The 20,654-nt window shown below is 44.6% G+C and overlaps 1 protein-coding gene across 5 annotated transcripts in view; it reads right to left on the reverse strand.

The window, feature by feature from the left end:
* COP1 (COP1 E3 ubiquitin ligase) overlaps window positions 1–20,252 on the reverse strand; it is a 177,065-nt gene extending 156,813 nt beyond the window's left edge. For 3 of the 5 annotated variants that reach the window (XM_088461879.1, XM_088461878.1, XM_088461877.1), the window contains exons 1-2: window positions 19,796–20,250; window positions 14,292–14,351 (exon numbers count right to left, since the gene is read on the reverse strand). In XM_088461879.1, the coding sequence (XP_088318005.1) occupies window positions 14,292–14,351; window positions 19,796–20,082 (347 nt within the window). In that variant the 5' untranslated portion in view covers window positions 20,083–20,250. Of the gene's footprint in view, window positions 1–14,291; window positions 14,352–19,795 lie in introns of all 5 variants that reach the window. The other 2 variants (XM_088461880.1, XM_088461881.1) reach the window with 2 other exon arrangements.
* Between the last annotated feature and the right edge of the window lie 402 nt (window positions 20,253–20,654).

Below are 20,654 nucleotides of genomic sequence, written 5' to 3' on the forward strand. Positions count from 1 at the left end.
CACAAACCCGACGGTAAGCATTAGACTTTGGGGTTAGCGCCAATGGTTAGGCACTAGGGAGAGGGTTAGGCTGCAGGGAGGGAGGGTTAAGTTAAGGCTGGGAGGGGGGGGGGGGTCGGTTAGGGTTAGAGTACTTACCTATAGGCGTCGGGATTCCGACCGTGAGGATGAAGCTGACGGTTTTTGACCCCATACCCAAACAGTTAACAGCAGCATTTAGGACCCTGCGGCTCACTTTTACAGAGTTGAGAGAAGCCAAAATCATTTTGGACCACGTGTATTCAGAGATCACGCCGAGCCAAAAAAATAAAAAATTTGGGTCCCAGGGACCCCTCAGTTTAAATATAAATCAGGGTTCTACCTGACCTTTTTTGGGTCCCATCTAGACAAATCTAACAAATTTAACAGCTACATCACATGAAGCAGATGACATTGGCCCCGGCAAGAAAAACACACACACACTGGCCCCCACATGAAGAAAAACACACACACACACACACACACACACACACACACACACAGGGTCACGCCAGGATCGGGCTGCATCTGAGGAACCTCGAAAAGTCCAGCGCTGCAAGGCTACAAGAACGCAGTACGGAGAGTGCAGGCAGGCTTACATCAGAATAGGCCCATACACAAGCTGCGGCCCGACCAGTACGCAGGCGTGTAGAGCGCAAGGCACCCTGAATAGCGCAGAGTATAAAATCCCGCTCACCCGTCTGACCACCAGCTTAACCTGAAGGGGAGAGGAGGGAGAAGCATAAAAAATATGCAGGTTCCCCCAGCTGTAATCAGGTCTGTCCGTCCGTGCATACACATCACAATATGGCAGAGATACCAGACATAACACATTATTAGTCACACACTACATGCAGTTTGCATTTATCCTGATGATCAGTTTCTATTACCACAGCAATACACTTTACCCTTTTATAAAATTTTTATTGTGGTGTTGCACTACAAACACACTTAGGTTGGCGTCCAGAGTCCCCTGTGGAATCAGAGAAAAGGGATTTACCGGTAAGTACCAAAACCCCATTTTCTCTTTCATCCACTAGGGGACACTGGAAGCTAGTACACTGTGGATGTCTTAAAGCTTTCCCCACGGGGGCAGGAGCTATCTGAGGACCTGTAGAACACAGCGACCAAATTGTGAAGCTGTAGCAGCAACAGTGCCAAACCTACAAAACCTCACAAAAGGTATGTACAGAGGACCATGTAGCTGCACGGCACAGCTGCATGGTGGAAGCACCCCCGATGCATCGCCCACAACGTACCCGCAGAGCATGTGGAATGTGCTGAAATAGACTGAGGAGGTTGCTTATCGCTGCTGACATAAACCAGACGTATAGCCAGTCGAATCCACCTTGCCAACGTTTGTTTTGATGTTGGCCAACCTCTCCGAACAGCATCATACAGAACAAAAAGCAAATCCGACTGACGAAAAGACACTGTCCGAGCCACATAAACATGGAGTGTTCGAACATCCAGAGTTGAGGATACTCCGGAGTCCTCAACCAAGGAAGGCACCACAATAGGCTGATTTATGTGGAAAGCCGACATAACCTTAGGAAGAAAAGCAGCTTGCGTCCTGAGCTCAGTCTTATCATCATGAAAGATAAGGTATGGGGGCTAACAAAACAGGGCCCCCGACTCCGAAACCCGACGGCCCGAAGCCAATGCCAGAAGGAGAACAGTCTTCCAAGTCAAATACTTGATATCTACCTCATCAAGCGGTTAAAACATGGAGGACTGAAGAAACGTAAGTACCAAATTTAAGTCCCAGGGAGTGGTAGGTGGAATAAAAGGTGGCTGCACCCGTAACACTCCCTGAAGAGAAGTCTGCACCTCTGGTATGAGGGCCAATTTGCGTTGAAAAAAAATAGAGGGCAGATATCTGCACTTTAAGGACCCTAAACTGAGACCAGCATCAAGCTCCCGTTTGAAGAAAAAGCAATAGTCTAGATAAACGAAAAGTCCTAGACTGAAGTTTCCAACTATCACACCATGCTACATAAGACCGCCAAATCCGGTGGTAAAGCACAGCCGTAACAGGTTTTCTGGTGTGAAGCATAGTGGGGATAACAGATTCTGTGATGTCTCTGCATCTCAAGATAGCGGCCCCAACAGCCACCCCGTTAAACGCAGCTGCGCTAGGTTGGGGTGTACGAAAAGGACCCTGTTGTAGAAGGTCCAGACGAAATGGTAGGGGCTACGGGTCGTCTGCTAAGAGAGTCCGAAAGTCCGAGAACCAACTTCTCCGAGACCAGTCCGGAGCCACGAGTATGACAGAGGCAGACTCGTGTTAAATCCGCTTTAGTAGTGGAATCGGAGGAAATAGGTTAACCAAGTCGAAGGTCCATGGAACGGTTAGCACGTCCACTGCCTCTGCAGCCGGATCCCGAGTTCTGGACACGTATCTTGGTAGCTGATGATTTAATCGAGATGCCATGCAGTCCACCTGAGGCAGACTCCAACGACGGACCAAGGTTTGGAATACGTCTGGGTTAAACATCCATTCCCCGGGGTGGAGATCCTGGCGACTGAGATAATCTGCTTCCCAGTTGTCCACTCCCGGGATGAACACCGCCGACAGGATCACTGACTGACTCTCGGCCCCCTGGAGAATCCGAGTAACTTCTCGCATAGCCATGCGACTTCGAGTTCTGCCTTGTTGATTGATACAAGCGACGGCCACCGCGTTGTCAGACTGTACCCTCACTGGTTGAGACCTTAGTAAGTGTGCGGCATCGAGCAGAGTATTGTAAATTGCTCTGAGTTTCAACAGATTTACGGGCAACCGTCTTTCCTGTGCAGACCAACGGCCCTGAAACGGACGGTCTAGGACTATGGCTCCCCATCCTTGGAAACTGGTGTCTGTTGTCACGATTATCCAATTCAACACAGCGAATCTTCAACCCGCCAAGAGGTTGTTGGGTCGCATTCACCAGAGGAGAGACACCCTATTTTTGGGGCCCACCAGATCATTCAATGTAAGCGTAGGTGACACACAGGAGTGGAATCGCCCAAATTATAGTGCCTCGAAGGCAGCTACCATCTTTCCTGAGACGAAGACAAATAAGTAAAGACACCTACTGTGGTCTCAGAACTAGTAGCCAAATGTCCTGTGCTTTGTCTTCCAGTAGGAATACCCTCTGTAACCTTGTATCCAGGATCAGCCCCGAAAACTATGGAATCCTTGAGATGAAATTGATTATCCAGCTGTGTTGCATCAGTCTTGTATGTTAGCAAGGCGTGGTCCAAGCGAAGAAACTCCGATGATGTAATAAGGTATGCAGTCATCATATACACAGGACCTAAGTGAAGACACGGAGTATCGAGGAAAAACTGAATGACAGCGCCCGAAACAGAGTGATCGAGCAATATAGTAAACCGCAGGGAATGGTTGATGCTGGTCCCATATAAGATAGTGTAGATACGTATCCCCTTTATCCATAGAATGTGAACTTCGCTGGTTCTAAGCTCGTGATGACCGATTGAATAGATAAACCATTAGATACTGATTTAATGACTTAAGAATTAGGAAGGGCTTGACAGACTCGACCGACTTGGTGCATCAGAACAGAGGCCGGCAGTGCCGATTCCAGGAGATATTGAATCGCCTCTTGCAGAACTGTGGCCTTGCCTGCCGACACAGACAGACCCGTAGTGAAGAAACCAATTTGGAGGTTATCCTGTTCCCTATGGAGAGCAATCTGCGAACCCATGGATCCGAAGAGGTCTGGCTCTAAACCTGCTGAAAAGTCTTAAGCGAGCTCCCAGTTTAGGAGATCCCAAGTGAGACGAGAGATCGTCATGCAGTCTGTTTTTTTTTGTAAACTAGCTTTAGCTCCAGACGACATGCGACCGTCTGTGGACAACCTCTACTTCTGCGTGGGAGCACCTCTGGCTCTACCATGAAGGAGCTGCGGGACAAGAAGGGAATGAAACATGGGAACAGCGTAAGTCCCTCTGGGTGTCGGGGAAGATGAAGGGAGGAAAGTAAACTTACCACGTGTGGCTTGGGATATCAACCTGTCCAGAACTGGAGTAAAAACCTATCACCAGAGAGCTGCAGACCTACAACTGCACGCAGGGATTTACTCATCCGCCTGCGAGCTGCAAAAGCCAAGACGATATACGTGCAGAGATCTGGCTGACATCCTTTGAAGCTTAGCCCAGTTAAACAGCAGATTCACATATGTGTTCCGCTAGTACTCGTAGCTCTGCTCTAGAACTACAGGAGTCCAGACCAGTTATCAACTGCCCCGCTCAGCAGGCTACTGCCTTGTTAACACTCCTTCAATTAATGGATTCCCTATAAGCACCAGCTAATTAGAAACATCCTAGAGTACTTACAGCCTTTGAAAGGAACCTTGGTAGAAAGGACATGCGAAGGTGCGCAGAGAATCTCTGTAGCCTTACAGTCTCTGTAAAATGGCGACTAGGAGGAGAGATGCAGGGAGAATGTGTGTAAGAGCTATTGAAAGCAGCAGTAGCGCTGTTAGTTACAGCCAGTGTGCAACGAGAGCCCGCGCTTATGAGGCTCCGCCCCCTAACCCTTTTCATCCCGGTGCCATGAAAAAAATCTATATATATCACACTCACACACACACACACACACACACACACACGCACACACACACACAACACACACACGAGGCCACTAGTGCCGGAGTAGTACCTTCTCTACCCCCTCCTAACAGGGGGAGAAGCGGAAGGCATGTAAAAGTATGAGGAGAGGTAACGGATACCAAGCGCAGATCGTTCCACTCACCGACTCCCGGAAGTAGCGGGGCAATACTAGTGAGAGCCGGTTTAGCAGAGCTCGCATCGGGTAGAGGCGGGGGAGTGCGCAGCTGTTCACCATACTCACTGCATTCAAATGAGGCAGCGGAGGGGAGCTGTCAGAGGCTTTTAAGGAGAAGCCTTGTGCACTCCAGCCTGATGCGACTCAGGACGCCAGAGACTCGGACCCCAACCTATGCATAGGTGGCGAAATGTCCACAACCTAGACAGGCAGCGTAGGTAATACAATGAAGTATAAAATAAAGAAATATGCTGGAACCCTGTCCAGAGCGATCCAGCTCCAATGGCACAATTTTCTAAACTGGGGGCTGGTGGGGAATAGAGGGGGGAAGGAGCTTCACACTTCTAAATAATTCAAAGTGCCAGCTCCAACTATCCACGCCTCTATACCCCAGTGTACTAGCTTCCAGTGTCCCCTAGTGGATGAAAGAGAAAAGTACATAAATGGCCTTTAATATTCACTTGGAAGGGCTTATAGTCTATGATCATTTCATAAGTTATATTGATTTGGGTGCAGTTACGGCCATAGTGTCTGGGGAGATCCCAATGATGACACTAATGGGGGATGGGGAAGGGCTATCCCAGATTATGGGGTTTTTACCTGTGAAGGATGCAAAAGTTTCTTTAATAAGAGTATACATAGAAACCTTAGATATACCTACAGGCATGTAGCACTGTCATGGATTTGAAGGCTATGCTGTAAAATCTATCTGAATAGGTTTTGTATGCTTAAAAATGTACTAATATTTTGGAAGGTCTCTTCGTTCCTTTGCTGCAGATTATTCCATTACCATGGTGTTTGGCGACTGACTTTCCATAGTGTACAGTATCTGTAGGGCATAAGGGGTGGTCTCATGGCATATGGGAAGCTCAGAAGCATAAATTGTGATGGGACCCAGAAACTGTGGAGTAGGACCCCAATTTTTTAAAGTGAGGGGTCCCTGGGACCCACTTTTTTTTTAGCCTAACGCAATCACTGACACCTATATGTAGAATAAAAAATAAAAGAGCAATGGCACCGGGGTCCCAATTTTTCAATCTTATATATTGAAAAATTATCAGAATCAATTCTCTGGTGTCCAGTGTTCTCCCCAGGCTGTTTTTTGCGGGTGCACCACCCGGCAAGAAACCACCTACCACTCGGCACTTTGGGAGCCTGCAAATGGGGACAGTATCTGGGAGCTGTATAAAAAGGACCAGATTCTACAGAATTTGCAGCTTTATTATAATCAGACGACTGGGCCTCTAATAAGAGGAGAAATAATATATAAAATGTTATTTCAAGTTTAAATCATTATAAGGTCAGGATTTAAAACATTTTAGTATTGTGAAGGCCCCCACCTGGCTACTTCTTTATGCCACCCGGCTGGAAAAAAATTCTGGGGAGAACACTGGGTGCCTATATATCACGTATTTAAAAAAATAAAAATTAAATAAATGTAGAAACTGAAGTTACTGCATAATTTTATGACTGTATAAACTGCTTTAACCCTATGGAGGCTTACAAGCAAATGTGAAAGACTTCTACAATTTGCCGGGGATATAACTCGCAGGGACAGCGATTACCTCAACCGCTGTCCCTTTGAGTTCCCCTTTGTACATAGCGATGTTTTCATTAAAATTTTAATATCCCCTGCAATATGGATCCCTAATAATCACAGCATTGCATCGATTATTAATACATAGGCCTCCTAATGCTTCAATCAGCTCAATTACAGCATTGAGGCATGAGGCACATCCATATATGCCACAAATATGGCTGCTTACTCTATGCCTCTTTTACCCAGTGGCACAACACTTAATAAGCTGAAATATAAAGACTATTACTATCCTTTTATATAACATTTAACGAGAGAACATTTAATGATTCATTCTAGATCAAAGTTCGGACAAGGAAATCACTAATATAAAGACAGGGAAAGAAACTGCTGCGGCTTTATTCAATGTCCCCCAGTGCTAACAAAGCATACAACAGCGTCCCATTCAGTTATTAACAATGAACAGTGTTTGGAAGCGCATCGCCGAGTGAGCAGACAAATCAGAGGTCCTCACAGTGTGCTGGCGGCCGGGCCAACATCGCATTACTCCACAGCACCATGAGGCCCCTTCAGTAACAAAGGGCTTAAGAGGAGCCGCAGAAAAACAAAAACATCTTTCCCCCTCTGTATTCTCACAGAACATGGATTTGCTCCAGGGATACAGCTTCTCCAATGTCAGGGAGGCAGCTGCTATTCGTTTTAAAATGGTCTTTAAAAAAAATAAAAATAATAGTTATCATAAAAGCTATGAATTGAGACTGACACCTGGATGTGATTTTAGATAAGTGTGTGGGGGGTGAATGTATATTTCAGACAGGAGTATTAAGTTATAAAGTGGGAAATAGGTTTTAACCCCTTAGTGTAAAGGGTGCTGGAGACAATACCTGCCCTGTATAGTAGCTATAGACGGTCCAGGGTGAGGGTGCACGTCTTGAATACAGTTCTAAGGTCAGACTTTCTGGAGATCAGATATTGAGAATAGGTGCGACGATCACAAGGACTAATATACTGACTGACAAAGCTAAAGCTAATAAAGACAGAAGTACTACGCAGGACTGCTAGGGATAAGGAATTCACAAGTCATGTTTTATTGCCTGTAAATAAGATCTGTATAAACCGCGCTAAACACTTTGGGTTCATTGGGAAAACATGCGACTATAAAGCAGAGTTTCCCCAACTCCGTCATTAAAGTCCAGGTTTTAAAGGACCTCTATGCTTGAGTCCAGATGATTAAATCAAATCAACTGAGGTACTAATTAAGTCATCTGTGCTCAAGCATGGATAGCCTTAAAACCTGGAATGTAATGGTAGAGTTTGGGAATCTCGGTTATAAAGGAAGGATGGACCTACACCTGTATGCTATTACAGGTATTAGGGGGTCACTTTGGATTTCTGTGACCTGTATAACAGCAGCGCAGGGCTTTTATATGATCACAGAAAAAGCTGCATCCATCCAACACGTTAACCGCCAATGTCAGATTCTTACAAGACAGAATATAGAATAATTGGGGACTTTAGAAGGAGGCAGAGGGGAAGCAAGAGGAGAACTAGCTAACACATGAAGATCATCAATTATTTCTATTAGCAAATGTCATTTTCATTCATTTTGTGTATTATATTTATTTTAACTTAAAGCACAAATGCTCCTCTCCTAAAAGGTGGTTGAGAGGTCACGTAAGTGGCTGGGGTGTATAGATATCATATACAGAGGAAAAGGAGGAGGAAAGAAAAAGCACAATACATATTTTTTGCCTCCATCAAGAGACACCTAAAAACATACGTAACGTTACAGAGCTGAACATAAGGCCATTCGAATCTCATGACTGTTTCCAATTACCAGCAACTGTGTTCTGCTTGGCAGACAATAGAGATTATTTATTAGCACTACTTTTAGGTGCAAACATTTCACTGAAAAACAGCAACAGACCAGCAAATAGCTATCATCTGTCCAGTGTAAGTCAATCAGCGACACCAAGCAACGGATTGATTGCTATGGTTTAGTGAGCTTGTTTTGTCCCAATTAGAAGGAGTGAGGTAAGACGTTTAAATGACATAACACTGAAGCATCACTATTTAATCGTGTAAGAACTAAATGAACGCATTTCAGTATTATGGAGAGCACATGGAATCGTTTTAGGGTTTATGTGCTTTTCTCTTACACAAAATAACAAGAAAATTCCCTTCAATTGGCCTAGGAAAGGTTAGGTCAGCCAATCACTTACTGGACAGTGTGTTCAGTCTCAGACACTAGCAATCTTCATGTGTATGGGGAGGCAGACATGGGAATGCCAGCAACTATGAGGCAGATTGCCAACCAGCAAGTGAATAAAAAATGTGTATAATATATATATATATATATATATATATATATTACACATTATTTTTTTAATATATACATTCAGGGCTTTATTTAGCAATGAGTTTTATCACTCACAATGAGTATGATAAATGGTGCTCCAGCCAATCAGACAGTTGGGAGCTGGTTGGCTGGAGCACCATTCATCATATGCAGTTTTATCACTCGCTGTGAGTGATAAAACTCGTTGATAAATCAGGCCCCCAGAGTCTAGAAAAGATACCCAAAGAGAGACAAAAACTAAAGAAAAAAAAATAATAATAATAATAATTAGAATAAAGAGGCCACTTACTCGGCAGGACTTAAAAGGGACCATCTAAAAGTTAACCACTTAATATTTATTTGAACATAACCTGAATCCTATTTGTACAACTGACTTTTCTGTATCAACATTACATACGTACTTACCCCAAACCATGTGTCCTCTATGCTGCCCAAAGATCTACATCTAAAATTATATATTGGTTTCATAAAATTGTAACATTTCCAGTAACTAGATAAGGGTTAATAGAGAAGAATGTATGCAGCGAGCTATAGAAGGTCTCGTGGTACGTCACTAACGGCCATGGCACAATACGGACTTGATTACCACTACCACTTTTGTTGCAGTCAGCACTAAAAAGTATTACATTTCTCTACATTTCTGGAGATTTAAACTGTGCAGTACATCGCTGTGGGATCTCACAGTTCATTTAAGGATAGAAAAATTGCTTTAGGAAGGGAGGGATAGTGTGTAAATAAAGTCAAGAAAATCGAAAAGGGTTGTGAAATGAAGAATTGCATGTTCTTTCTTAATGCAAACAATCGAGCACACTCCATCAATGGGGAAAATGACAACACTGACTGCTTGTGAAAAACACATAGGCTAAAAAAGTTCATTGTCCCAACAATCAATTAATTGTAGAGTACCAGAAGACCCAGAGATGTAGTGATGTCAACTATCAATTTACATAGTTTACTCATGCACGAACAAAGGCCAAAAACTGAACAAAAAGTAGAAATACTGGACTTTAAAAAAGGAACACAGGGTAACAAAAGACAAACACACTATAAAATGCAGTGAGCCATGTCAATTTAGGACTCCATGTTCTAAATTCCCAATAACAGTCGTGTTCTAAAATTATTTGTTCAGTGCCCATTAATGTCCATGAATATATGCCACAGACTTCTGAGCACTGGCCCACACATCAAACCAAAAATGGAATAAGCTTTAAAAAGTGGTTCTGTGTAAAATCTGTGCCGTACAAAACACACACAAAATGTTTTAAAACGGAATTGCCACAAAACACATGGTCTGGCTCAGAGCACCATTCAAAAAACAGATCACAATCTCCTGTTTTGCCTCCACTTCATTTACAAGGTTTTTCTTATTTAATGCTATGGGTATCTTAAGGTCCCCATACACTGAGCGATACAGCAGCCGATCCGACTGATTGGTACGATATTGCTGCTATATCGTACAGTGTGTGGGCATGATATCGGCCAGTGCGCGCTCCCGTGGGATCGTACATCGCTCCTCCAGATCTTACTGCATGTTCACTTGATCTGGCGATGCGATGTATGATCCCATGCAGCGCTATGTCGGTGGGGGAGGGGTGCCGGCAAGTCAGGTGGTCGGCCACCCGATCGCTCCTTGTGTGGGGACCGCCCGATATGTCGGCCGTCGGATCGCAAGGTGCATATCGCACTGTGTATGGGGGGCCTTCACCCTTTTCTCACTAGAAACGTTACATTCACAGGCAATCAAGATAGTCTCATAGTTCAATTAAAATGAGAGGGCGGAGGGGGGTAAATGGCATCATTCATGGCGCCATTTACCGCTTACGCAACAAAGATACAAGAGGACATATCTGTATTTTTTCCAAACTAAGCACCTGCTGAAGATCGCACATCCAGAAGATGAGGTCTGGGAGGGGTATTAAGAGATCATGCTGCCGTTTTGCATAAATCATCTGCTGGAGTCTGAGTCCTGCAGGCCCAGAAGGTCATCACTGCCCTGCTAGACTGTTAGGTTAACATTCTGTAGAATGCAGCCACTTAAAGAAAGAGGAAGGAACATATAACCCCAACAGAAAGCATCACAGAAATGGCAGAGCGTATATTTCCTTTGATCTGGTGTCCCTGCGACAGGAGTAAATGGAGTAACCTTGGTGTGTGAGCATGTCATCGTCATCAGATCTATTTCATGGAGTCCAAACTTCTATGCTGGAGCTAGATATGCACTATGTGATTTTTAGGTCGAACTGACAATCTGACTGATTTTTCTGCATGTGGAAGCACCCGATATCAACAGTACATGCGTATGGATCAATATGTCCACCCACAAGCGGGATAAAGTAAATGTGAAAAATCATAGGAAATATTGATAGATAAACGTGAATGCCCCACACAAGATACAATATCGGGACCTTTTTGGCTGATATCTTATGACCAGTCTGACCGATTTGTTAATGGAAGCTGAGCATTGTTGATCGATTTTTGGACGATTTTATCGGCGTTTCACCAAAACGCTCATGCCTACACACTGCACGAGAAAACAAACCGATCACCCGGTTACTGGCAACTCGGACCAATAATTGTCTCGCTTAACAGTTGAAGAAACCTTTCTGTGTAAGACCCAATTGCCTGGTCAGACTTCACACAGCCTGAAATAATCCGTTTATCTGCCTGCAACATGCTATACATAGAAGGACGTCAAATTATCTTCTCTCAAGACATCACTGACAACCCTTTCGCCATCATGGTCCTACTTAGGTCTTAGAGAAAGGTTAAAAATAGTGAATGGCATGCTGTAAGCGCCCTCATTTCAGAAAGTTTGCCGTCGTTAATCGCCCTGGAGGTACACTACTTGCACACTTTTTGATGGGATGAGAGGACATTGAAAATGAGGTTTAACCAGTGTATAAGACTGCTTGTATTGCATTATGTACACCATGTACGTATACATTTTTTGGTCCGCTGAACAATACTAGAGTGTTTCAAGTTGAGTCCATGGGGCCTTACTGCTATATGATTGTGTAAGCATGCCTTTTGTTTGTGTACAGTTAGTTATGCAATATGTATCATTAGTGTTGATTCCACCAGTCGTAACCAGCTTTAGAGTTAGGCTGCGGTAAGTGTTATGCTTAGATGACAAGTGAACGGGAAATACCAACTGTGACATTCTGACAGTCAACAATATATATATATATATATATATATATATATATATATATATATATATATATATATATATATATATATATATCACACCCCCTAAAAACAAGTAACCATCATTATTTATATAACACACACATATTCCACAGTGCTTTACCCAGAATATGTAGCGTTCACATCAGCCCGTGCCGCAGTGGAGTATACAATCTATGTTCCCTACCACGTGTACACTGCCAATTAACCTACCAATATATTTTTGGAGTGTGGGGAATACTGGAGTACACGGAGGAAACCCATGCAAATGTTGGTGGTTATTTTAACCAAGGGATCGACAAATCCTGGTCACCAAGGCGACTAAGATTTTACAACTGGCAACCGAATTTGCAGAGACCCCAGCCCATCAGTGAGGAGTGTGAAGTTTCATTTCAAAAACAAACCAAAAAAAAAAACTTTACTTTATTGCATCCAGCAGCAGTCAAGAAAATGAGGAACCACCACCTCAGTTTAAAAATTTGTGCGGGGAATGCAGGACGCACTGCAGTGCCGACAAGAGTATAGGGCCGCTGATGAGTAACACACAGTACTCATGTCACCCCGGGCACCATGGCGGCATTGTCAGTGACCATGCATTGAAAGATCAACAGCACCTACAATGCCAGCGGCTATGATCACACAGTTCAATGGGTAGCAGGACTCAGGACCCCTCCCTCAAACAGAGAGCCATGGCGCCTGTGAACCCCACACTGCAAAGCTCCACAGCATTTCACCAGAAGCTAGCGACTGAGAGCTCACAACCAGTCGGTGAGCAGGATAAAGAACCCTGCACCTGTCACAACCCATGATGTTCCTCTAACCTGCCTGGGGTGTCGCTCTCTGCTCTGGTGCTTGTAGCACACTCTGGTGATGCAACAAGCTGCTGAAATTCAGCGATGTGTGTGCTAGAAGTACCAGAACAGAGAGCGACGCCCCAGGCAGCAAAGAGGAACTGATCGTGTTTTAAGAGGTTCAGGGTGCAAGAATGAACACGTCATTCCCTCAGGACACAAGGAGCCACCCCTGCTACCGTTTCTATGTGACGGAATCCCGCCGGCAGTGAGAATAGAACCAAAGACACTGGATACGAACACCATGGACACTGCAGCACCGCAGCATCCGCATAACCCTCCCGCCAGAAGACAGACAGGTGACACCCTGGCTGTGATCACAGCGGTGGACTTACTGGTAAATGCCACCAGGGAGCGCAACACCGCTCCTGTTGTCTACAAACATTCAGAACACATTAGGGAGTCTTGCTAAGCAACATTTTGTTAGACACAAGTAGCCCAAGCTTCACAAGGGAGGTATGCCCTACAGCCAGGGTGGGGAACCTTTTTGCTGCCAAAGGCCATTTTCATAGATAGACATATTTAACATTATTCGCGGGCCCGGTGCAGGCCACGCCCCCTCCATGTGATGTCACACAGGGATGGGGCCACAATTGCCAGTGATTACAACAATGCCTGGAGCATCCTGAGGATGCTCCAGGGAGCTGAAAGGGCAGCGGTGTGACCGTCTGAATCATCCCAAGGACGCTTCAGACGGCACTGCTGCATAGATTCTGGCTGCAGGGTGCCATTCTAGGCACCCTGCTAGCCAAATGAGTCTAGCAGAAAAAAGCTCAGTGGGCCAGACCAAATGATTCCGGGGGCCTTATCCTGTCCCCCGGGCCTGAGGTTCCCCATCCCTGCCCTACAGGAAACTCCTTACACCAGCAACAGCTGTTTCACTCCCCCACAGTGTTAATGCTTCCACATTGGGACACATTTAACATTTTGATTCAGTCCATAGTATTTTTTTTATAACATAGGGGTATTGTGACGGATATTAACATCTAATAAATGAAATCTACATTTATCTTTTTTTATTTTATTTACACATAGTACACTAAGGTGACAGTGCTCTAACCAATCCATTTACCCTTAAGAGCATTACAGACACATATTGGCATTAGTGGTGTTCTATAGACGTTTTCATATATTTTGGTTGAGGGCGATAATTTGGCTCCTAGAGTTTTGAAAAAGTGTCGAGCCCTGTGCTAACTATTACACCCTCCATGCTGCCCAATAAATAAAATGATGCTCTGGTCTTATATCAAGATTTGAGTTTATGGTTGCATATAGCACTCCAAAGGAAATGTACATATGACCCTGTAATAATAATAATTTTATTTATATAGCGCTTTTCGCCTAAAGGACGCAAAGTGCTTTACATTTGCCTTTACAGTACAAAATAAGCTTAAACAAGGGACATTAGTCATAACCACTTTAAATTGTAATCCAAATTTGGCAACAAATCAAAAACAGCAAGAGGCTCAACACAGAAGTACAACCAGCTAGAATGTTATGGGTATCATGAAAAAATAAATAAAATCGTTTTTTTAAAAGTCTCCTTACCAAAAACTGTGTCCACATTTTGTCATGTAGGCTTCTTCGATCATATCAAAACATATGGGGCTGGAAGAGAAAAAAAAAGAATGCAAATAATTGAAATAAATAAATATAAGACAAAACTGCGGTTATAATAATAATAAAAAAAAAAAAAAAACACATCTGTCCCAGCAACCACAAGGTTAGTTGCAAAACAAAAATAGTGATGTGGCTCCAGTCCAACACTGGAATCAAAGGTATTGGTCAGATCGATATACACAACATACACATAGGCCTTCTGTGCATTTACCAGATCTGGACCAAAAATACAAAATATTCCGGTTTGCAGAAGTAGAACGTATTAAGCTAGAAGATAAACATATCTGCCTATATAATACAAATAACATAAGTTTTTATAAAGAAGTTAGCATAACTTTACAGCACTCCAAGTCTATACGGTAGCTTTCCATGTGCCCATGGGGGATGCGGTCAGGATACCGGCCCGCCAATATCCCTACACCTACATCCCGACATGGGACTAAAGATAGACGTCGAAATCCTGACACCCATCATTAGCCCTACTACTAAATCCCGACACCTGGCTTACCGTATGAAGGTAAACTGGGTGTCTTAGCGTGTAGCCGTGGGAGGGGCGCCGGACTGCCGCTGTCGGTATTTGATCCGGCTGCTGCATTACATACCGATTCCGCCCATGGTACGTACTGTCTGAGCTGCATTCACTGCTTGGTTAAGACACCAGTGTTTCAAGCAGGAACCACAGAATCCTATGAGGAACTCCTTCCCGGCGCTATTCACATCGTGTAGAATTGAATCGCCCAGTGAGTGCCTCAGGGGATTTCAAGAAATTTTTAGACTACAACTTTGCCAATTATACAGGTGACAACACTCAGCATTCCCCAGACATTCAGTTACCCTGGGCTGCCTACAAGCCCATTATGATGGGTCATATAATAGCACATATAGCTCAAATGTAAATCGTTCCTTGACAGATTCAAGATACGGAGCACTACCCTATCAAATGTGTACTCCGCACACTTAGCTAATCCTTTTTGAAGAGGCCACAAGTCAATATAAAAAAAGAGGCAAACATATATGACAACTTGTGTTCCAAACAGGCACTTATAGAAGAGACTTTTCAATGACAACTTCTTTAAACGGGGAAATAAGACACTCACTGCATAGCCGGCTCATGACACCCAGAACACAGTAGTCAGCTACTAAGCAGACAAGGCATTCGGCAGAGATAGCTGGTCCAATTTGTTACGTAATTTTAAGCTTTAAGGTTTTGGCCCCAAAATGTTCCTAATTTTTTCAGACATTATATAAGACCCCAACAGCTTGTCTGACTATTAACGCGCTGACACGTGAAAATTACACTTAATAGAGGGGGACCAGACATGGGTGCCCACTCTCACCTTTATTTTTCTAACTGGCCATAGACCCATTAATCAGACATATTACAGAGTTATCTGGCTGGCAAGGTATCTCCATAGCGAATACTGAAATTATAGTATTCACATGTGTGTAGCGTTCCCGCTAGGCTGTTTTAGCAGGGTGCGGCACCCTGCCCTCCTTCTGGAGGACAAAAAGCACCCTGCCCTCCAGAAGGAGGGCAAAAAGCACCCTGCCCTCACAGGCTGCGGGTACAGTCTTCACCCGTGGGACGCAGTGTCCCGCAGGTGGAGAAATGTGCTGTGACCCGGTCACCGCCGTAGAATAGACGCCGGACGCATGCGCCCGGCATCTATTCTCCCTGTTTGCAGCGCTTGGGGGCTGCCCGGCATGTCCGTAAGTGCCGGGCACGCCCCCAAGTATGATGAAAAAGGGGACGCGTCTTATAGACACGCCCCTTTTATGGCCATGCCCCCTTTTCGCCCACGCGCACAAAGCTGCCCTCTCTAGCTCCGGCACCCTGCCTGCCGCCGGAGCTAGAGTGAACACTAGTGTGTACAATCTTTTATAATATTTTTATAACCCAAACAAGCTATTCCCTTACTACTACACAAATTGTGGCATTTCACATCCGTGGCAGTTTTTCAGGTTAACACTAAAACGGAAGCTCGATTGAATTGGGGTAACACTTTTCCATCCAAGTGGACGACCTCCACGTTTAAGTATCTTGGTATCACAATTCCCTCTCATCCTTCTAAATTATATGAGGCCAACTACCACAGATTATTTGCACAAACGTATGCAGATTTTAGGAAATGGAGCACATTACTGCTGTCCTACATAGGCAGATGCCATGTAATTAAAATGATAAGTTTCCCTCGTATTCTTTATATAATCCAAATGCTGCCGCTCCTCAGACAAAAAAGATATATAAATTTATTCGTCCGACAATTGATTTAAAAAAAAAAAATGATGGGGGAATGGGCAATGAAAGAAGGTCTTTCCAGACATTGACCTCCCTCAAATGGTGAAGGGTACGAAACAACTAATAGCTTGATTTCCTCCTCCTACGCAGAAATTAATTATAAAATCTTACTTAGGGTATAACATTCCCCCCTCCCACCTGGTACACTAGAGGCAGACATCTATTACTGTATCTGGTTGTGTCCTAAGGTACTGAGTTTTGAGATCAGGTACACTGATATTAAAGATATCCTAAACATAAATATTCCAGTCACCTAGTTGGGTGTTCTGGAGCATATTCTCTTCCACAGCTTCATGTACTATACCTAAAGGTAATAGATTACATCTAACCAAAATTGCTGGTGTAGCTAATTTAATGATCCTATCACAGTGGATCGAACCGACAACTCCTATCCTAACTATGCTTTTACCCAGAATTTCTTACTTATTCACTATGGACTGGACAGATAAATCCATAAATAAAGAAGGCTTGGCTGATTTTTCTCTGTCTGGCTAAGTAATGTACAGCATTGTCGCCGGATAGGAAACCAATACTAAAGCACAGATTACAATTAACAACCTGGTACAGCTTAGCTCTCCTGGACGGAGGTGCACCTTTCTAAACCTGGATGCCACCTTCATAGCCTTTGATCATATATACATGTCTCCTCAGTATTTTCTTGCTGATCCCCACACAACACCTTTGTACTAAAAAATTGTTGTTTCTTTCAAAAGCAATCCTTGTTACACATAACTCCTAGCTTATTTGAGGAGTCTCTATATTTGTGACTATAGTTACATTATCCTTGTTGTGAATCTGTATTTCAAGTGAACAATGCCTTTGTTTCTGTGTAAGCTGTTTCAGTCAATAAAAAAATATTGAAAAAAAACAAAACAATTACCCTCAGTCCAGTAACTAGAAAAACAGCAGTGTACTCCACACGAGTGCTGCTTCCCTAACACATTATCTTCCTTATCCTGGAGAGACCAGAAATCAGAGCAAGTCCAAGAAGATTGCAGAGAAAAAAGGCGGGTTAACCACTTGCCGATTAAAATGAGCGATTACGATATTGTTCGATCGCTCATTTAATCGTGCACAAATCGGGCACGAAAATGTTGGAAACAACCAGTGAAGCGTGCTCCCGCTGGTCGTTTCCGACAATCAATCATCTCCTGGACATGACGATCAATCTGACGATAATGACAGATTGGCCATGTTCAGGGATGAGGGAGGGTGCCTACACTGAACGACATATTGTTCAGTGTAGGCGTTACAGGGGATGAGGAACGACTGTACGATTACAATGTTGTAATCGTACGGTCGTTCCAAGATCTATAAGTGAATACGCTGCTTAAGTATGGTGTTCAACATTGCAACAACATGTCCAAGTGACAGTAAAGTCAACCGCAGTAAGGCTTCAGTAAATTAAATTAAAGTTAGATGCCAGGACGAAGAACAGTTATTAGGAATTTGTGTTTATCTCAAGAAATAACACCAAAACGTTGAAAAAAGGTGCATGGTTGGGGAAACCTACAAATTGCAGAATTAAATACATTGGTCCATGTACCCAGCTACTGAAATTATTTTTGTGTGTTTGAGGCATAACATTTGGGTTATGAGCCTGCAGCAATTCTTCACTAAGAAACCAGGCTCTGCGGGTGTCACATAAATCAACATATGGGGTTTATGAAAATGGGAATAAATGCCTTCAATCTTAGTGCGCAATCTATCGGGCCATCAATCCTGTCTATAGGATATAGTATCTGCCCTGCATCTGTGGAGGAAAATTCTATTTCCAACATCAACCTGTTCTGCCGTTCCGGGGTGGCGCATCACATTCAGCCAACAGCAGCAGGGCACGATGTCGGCACTTCCGTAAGTACATGTTTTATTGCGTTTAATATCCACTAATAAATTAAAAAGTGACAAGTGCCACGGGTGCCCAGATTTTCCTCACACCGCCCTAAGGTGGCGAACAGATATCCGAAAAGTGTCAGCTGTTTGTGCACCCAGTACTTAAGACGAATTTAACCGCTTTACAAGGCAAAATCCGGTGCAATTGTGACCAACAAGCATGTTAACCGCAGCACTCGCACCCGATCAGAGCAACAATTGAACAGCTCCATAGGGAACTCATTACTAATAGGCAAACCCAAAAGAAACTCATTGTTTTATTACTGCTATTTTCGGAGAGTAAAACACTCATTCACCGATTACCCGGTACAGTGTTAGAGGTGATCCTACAGAGGTTATCTGTATTTTCGCAAACACATAATGCAGACGCCAGAAGCAACGGGTCCATGATGGGTCAGCTCACAGCCATGCAGGCATCAGAGAATACATTGCAGCAGTGGTTCCCAGGCTTGGTCATCAAGGCACCATAACAGCTCAGGTTTTAAGGAGACCCCAGCTTAAGCACGTGACTTAATTAGTACCTCACTTATTTTGATTTTAGTCATTCACATCAGCTCCTGACCCTGTAGCTATATGTACCGAAAATGGATATCATTATAACCTGGACGGTTAGGGTGCCTTGAGGACCAAGCATGGGAGATACTGTCCGTAATTAGGGATAACTATACAGAAGACAACAGGGGGGAGACCTTGGGTTTATCAGCTTTCCTGGAAACAAGTTCCAGAAGTACCAGGGTACTTGTGTACTATACAGACTCATTGCAGAGAGAACCCAAGTGTCCTACACTCATTATTATTATCAATCATGGTAATGTCTAACTCCTCTTCACAGAGAGGACACTAACACCAGCCAGTGTCCAGCTTCATTCCCTGCCATCCAAGTGGGCACAGAGGGGGAATATAACCTTGCGGCGAGCGCAGCGAGCCCGCGAGGGGACAATGTTCTTCTTTAGGTTGGGACAACTTTCGGTACTTGGGTACATAAAGTACAAAAGTACCATTTAATACATTCATTGGGTTCTCTCTGCAATGAGTCCGTAAAGTACACAAGTACCAGTGCCAGCTCTGTGGGTGCTTGTGCACCTCCAATAGAAGTGGTGCCAGCCATTTACGATACCAATGCATGGCATATGGATTAGCAGCAATCATAAATTGGCTCCAGTCCCAAGTCCTCTGGGGCTGTGCCTGGCAGGTCATGCTGCGACCTGTAGTTCCACACGGGTGTGCCGGATATTCTCACCACACAAAGTCGTTGCTTTTGTCCTCGTACGAGTTGATGAGCCCGTTACACAGCGGGGTGGGCAGCGGCCGCTTCCTGGGCCCCGAGCTCACCGGCCTCCCAGTCAGCGACGAGCCGTTACTGGTCACCCCAAGCCGGGGGATGCTGGGGGCACAGACATGTCCCGGGCGTAAGGGGGGGCCGGCCGAAGAGGAGCTAGACGGGGCGGAGGATGGAGAGGAGGAGGAGGACGGGCCTGTCCCACCTCCCGGCCCGGAGAGTTGTTGAGCCTGGCGGCCGGAGGACATGATCCTGTGCGCGGCTGCTGCGGTCTCTCTCCTCCCCCGGCTCAGGCCCAGCAGCGCATTATTGCTTTCTTCTTCTGTTCACCAACTGGGAACAATAAAGTGTCAACAACAGCAGCCAGTGCCGAGCACCGGAAGCGTCATGCCAGGGACGGGCGCCAGACGCCGGCCACGCCCACAGACTGCAGCAGCAGCAGCTAGGGAGGCCCGCCAAGGACAATCTACTGAGCCTGGCGAAGCGTGAACAGTCGGTGTCCAGCTCCAGTCCAGCATACTGTATGAGGTGCAGGTGACCGCCGCTGGCCCCTGTGCTCGTTGTTCCGAAACCCAGGTCCCAGCATGTCATCATACTAACACCACCGGGACCTGACACCTACAGCCGGACCTGCATTTGTCACATAGCATAGGATCTAGCATCAACCATAGCATAAAGCCTGAGACTGCAACTTATTGTTCTACTGGATAATAACGTTTGTGTGTTGTAACAATGACTTACAGATTACAACTAACTCTAACTACTCATCTACCTATAACGCATATCTATCTATCTATCTATGTCAAATTTGGGGTACTTG

This window comes from Taudactylus pleione, unplaced genomic scaffold (genome assembly GCF_031769625.1).
Source record: "Taudactylus pleione unplaced genomic scaffold, aTauple2 ptg001123l, whole genome shotgun sequence".
In the NCBI taxonomy this organism is placed as follows: Eukaryota; Metazoa; Chordata; class Amphibia; order Anura; family Myobatrachidae; genus Taudactylus; species Taudactylus pleione.